The 4319-nt window shown below is 43.6% G+C and overlaps 1 protein-coding gene across 1 annotated transcript in view; it reads right to left on the minus strand.

Moving 5' to 3' along the window:
- Positions 1–507: 507 nt before the first annotated feature.
- Positions 508–4319, minus strand: part of LOC104516595 (synapsin-3-like) — a 26755-nt gene continuing 22943 nt past the window's right edge. The window contains exon 3 of the mRNA XM_010160976.1: positions 508–603. Within this exon, the coding sequence (XP_010159278.1) occupies positions 508–603 (96 nt within the window). The remainder of the gene's footprint in view (positions 604–4319) is intronic.

Consider the following 4319-nt stretch of genomic DNA (forward strand, 5'->3'; position numbering starts at 1 on the left):
ACAGGGCAAGGCTGGAGCATTTGGAAACTGGAAAAAGAGGGGGATAATTTCAGGAACAAATCAGGCTGTGAGGCTCAGGATCATGGAAAGGCTTTGTGGCTATTGCAAGAGTAGTCCACTGGGATCAGGACCTAACATGTGTAGGCTAATGAATACAAGCCACTGTTTACAATGAAATTTAGTTGACACAGGAGGAGAGAAATATCAGGGGAAAGGAAGATCTGTAGTACCTTTTGTTCAGAGGTCTAAGGCTAAAAGGAACCTGAGAAGAAGGCATTTGTGGTTGCACGAAGGGTCTGGACTGGAAACAATGACTATACGATGTAATATGCAACTGGAACCTGATACAAAACCACCAGAGTCAGGTCAGTATTTCCAGCGCTTCCAGGAAAACAAAGTCATCAGGACTGCGTTGCCCCAGTTCAGGTACTGGTCAGACCCTGAGGTCATCCTGCTTGCTCCCACATTATTCCAGAAAGCCCGATTTTCAAGAAAAGCTGGCGCTCCTCACCTTACCACCTTAGTGCCGTTCCTCATGACCTGCATGTCCACCATGCAGCCGCCCGTGACGTAAGCAGCCAGGTTCAACTCGGAGAACTCAGCCTGGAGCAGAGCAAAAGGACAGAGCGTTACTCCAGGTCAACAGAGACACAAACACAGGGACACAGATGCAGAATTGGCTTCAGCTGGAATATGCCCTTTTTCCTTTTTTTTTTTTTTTTTTTTCTTGGTGAGGCAGCAGGAGCTCCAATTACAGCTGATTTGCCCTGGAGAGACTGCAGAAGTATTTATGGCTCTCACAGTTGAGGTATACAAGAATACAGGATTAGGCTTATTGCAGTAATAAGTATTGAAGGAATTAAGAATAAGCAAGCTGAAAAACACATACAGGAGAGAATAATAATAAAAAGCGGTAAGGTCATTTGAATTCAAAATTCAAGTTTCCACTTGGAAACTTCCATTTAGAATTACGTCTGAGTCGGCTGTCGTGCCACTGGCCACCTATAAACCTAGTACAAAAGATTTAAACCACCCTAAATAGCTAAAAAGCCTCATTATGCTGCAGGAAGGTGACAAGCAGGGAAACCCACCTGATGCGGTTTACTTATTAAGATTTTAACTACTAAAGGGTTAGCAAAGCTGGGTAGGCTATTAACAGTACTGCTCAATTATTAAAACACTTAAATCTTTTAAAAGAGGTGCAACTTTGAAGGCTGGAAAGGTTGTTGAGGAATATTTAAGCTCTGGGGAGCAAAAGGCAATGTGAACGGGGGCAACTATGACTGCAGTGGTTGTCAGTGAAGGTTAAAACACAAATCAGAGCAATTAACTGGGGAAGAGATGTGATAATCCTCCTGCATGGCTGCTGGCTCTGCTGCCCTTAGGCAGGAGTGCCAGCAAGACTCCATGGTCTCAGGACACTCTCAGCAGGAGGAGGATGGCAGGATTAGCTGAGCAGTGCTCGGCTTGGCCTCCAAATCATAGTTTTGTCCTTTAAGAGCAAATGAGTAGACCCCAGACTAGAATAGCTTATTATTGTGCCATGCCAGTCTTCCCTTTCTGGCATGATGCAAATGTACCGGTACGGATTCAGAATTCTATATTAAATTAGTGACTTTGTAAATCAGGTTTCAGTTTTTGAGACAGAAAATTTAGTCTTCTCCCTCTGAACAGCTTTTTTTCTCCCTTTCCTGTTAATGTGTTTCTTTCAGACACAGTATAATGGAGCCTGAGCAGCAGTAGAAGGGTCTTCTGAGCAGCAGTAGAAGGGTCTTCTAACCAGTGGCTACCTAATATGAGAGCACTCAGATGGTGTTGCTAATGCCTGTGATTTTATTGATATTCTTGTGGTATTTAACATTATTCTGGTGATTCTAGTTGCTGGAACCAAAAAGATAGTGCCAGGAACAACTTTTATACAGAAAAAAAGAAAACCCAAACCCACCAAAATGAGAAAAAGTATGTTTTGTCCTCATGACCACATGGAAAAAACTTGCTAATGGAGAACTAGTGCACCTGTAAAGGCTCAGAGGCCAGACGACAAATGAAAAAATCACTTCCAACTTTCTTCTTTTAAAATCCACATAATTTTAAAGCAATGACCGTGGACTGGTGACCCGATGATGTAATGAGATTTCATGCCTGTGGCCCTGTGTAAACTTTTCAAAGCAACACCCTTACGTGATCTTACATCATTGTAACTCCCAATTACAGTGAAAGGAGGGGGAAAATTCCTCTGGCTGAGAAATAAATCCATTTTCAAACAGACACACACACAGAGAGGGAATGGCAGCGGCTCAGGTGACTGGCTGGGCGTTTCTTATGAGATTGCAGAGTGATGCCTTGGCCACAGACAAGCTTCTTCAGTGATAATACGGGATCAGAAATAAGAAAATATGTACCCTTAAAAGGCACCTGCATTTTATGTATTTAAAAAGCTCAATACATGTAAGGAGAGGGGAATCCACCTTGAAAAAAATTCAGCAAGAGGAGATGCTTGGGGTACCGTCAGTGATCTCCCCAGCACAACAAGACAAGTAGGACACAGCATACCTGCTGCTTAGCTTACGTGTGGGCTGGTGAGGCTTTGTAGAGTGGGGAGATGAAGGGATGGTTTTCCCACCTCTGTGTCTGCGTATTCCTCAAAGATGTCCCACTCTGAAAGCAGAGTGTTACTGAGCTGGACCTTCAGCTTCTGCAGCTGAGGGATGCATCCTCTCATGTGAAACCCAGAGCAAGAGAGGGAAGTTTTAGGTCTGTGTTTTCATATTTTTAATGCTTTTCTTCGTTTTAAGTGGTCTTGTACTAAAGAGCTTAACACTTTGTTTTGCTGGGAGTGAAAACAGGCGATCTTCATTTGATGCCTGGCACTTAGAATCTAAGTCAGTCTGACAGGCGTTGCCATGAGCAGTCAGACCAACAAAGCTATGTTCAGACACCTGACATCCAAACAGGCCTGGGAATCCCCCGAGCTGGTAAATACTTCATACCAAACTGCCAGGACCAATTTCAGGCCTGCTGATGTCCAGAGCCAAAAGAAAGAGAGAAATCCCCTTTGGCAACCATTGTCCAGGGCACCCTGGCCAAGAGGCAGGAGTGGAGAGAGGGTCTGCGGGACTTAACTACCTTGCCCCCAAAACACCCAGATATACAATCACAGCAGAGGAACAATCCTAATCTTTTCCTGGCATTTGTTCCTGCTTTACAGGACTAAGTTAAGGACCGCTGCTGTTTTCATGGAGCTGCTTTGTCCCATCTGACGGGCCGCTGCTAGCTGGCGTTTGGAAGAAGACTGAAAACTTCAGTCAGCAGAAATTGTTTCCTGTTGATTTTCCAGTGCTCCCTGTATTTTTAACTTTGTGGGTTTTGTAGCCTGATGACTTCCCTTGGCTGGGATTTCAAGTCTGAGATCATCTCCAGCCTGGGTTTACCTTGCAGACAAAGAGGTCTTTGAAAGCAGCCCATGCCGATAGAGTGACAGGTAACTATGCATAAAACAGGAGAGCCCAGATCCCTGTGGCCTCGCAGAGTCATTTGCTCTAACATACAGGCGGCATTACATTAGCCTGGTGGTGGTTTATACTTGCTTTGCAATGGTGCCAGTGGCTGCAAAACATCCAGGGCAAGAGTGAAGCATGTGTGACAAAGGTGACACAATCTGTCTCGAAGAATAATGTTATACAGACTGTAGGAGTAGAAATACTTTGTACCTCTCTGAGGCCCAGATTTGGGAAGATGCCCACAGGTATTTTGAGGATAGTTCTGCAAAAAATGCCTGTTTCAGGTATTCAGATTCAGAAATCTCTCCAGAATATTTGAACTAAATCTTAAAATATTCTCAGTCTTTCCTATCACTGATCTCTGGGTGTTGGAGATCTTTTGGGGGAGTTTCTGTTAGCTGATAATACAATAAAGAGAATTCTGTTATTTTAAATCATGCAATATTAGAAATGCCTGGCATGGAAGCCACACCTTTTAATGCTCCATGGGAGGCACATGTTCAAGGTAGATTTTAAGCATTTTTCATAGAATAACAGAAAGTTGTGTTGGAAGGACTTCAAGACATTTCATAGTCTGTCTTTCTTTCCCAAGGCAGGACCAGCTCCACCTCTGCTGTTGTGTTCAGATACTACATAACCTCCTTATATCTTCCATAGATGAGAAACCACCCCAGGTAATCTGTGCCTTAACAACCTTGGAAAGTTTTCCCACTGTCCAATCTAAATTTCTAACCTTATTTTTTAAGACTCTAATTTTTTTGTCCATTACTTCCTCTGCTTAAAGACTTACCTTTCCTTCTTCCTTCCCACCCGCACCCC

This window comes from Eurypyga helias, unplaced genomic scaffold, assembly GCF_000690775.1.
Source record: "Eurypyga helias isolate BGI_N326 unplaced genomic scaffold, ASM69077v1 scaffold1391, whole genome shotgun sequence".
NCBI lineage: Eukaryota > Metazoa > Chordata > Aves > Eurypygiformes > Eurypygidae > Eurypyga > Eurypyga helias.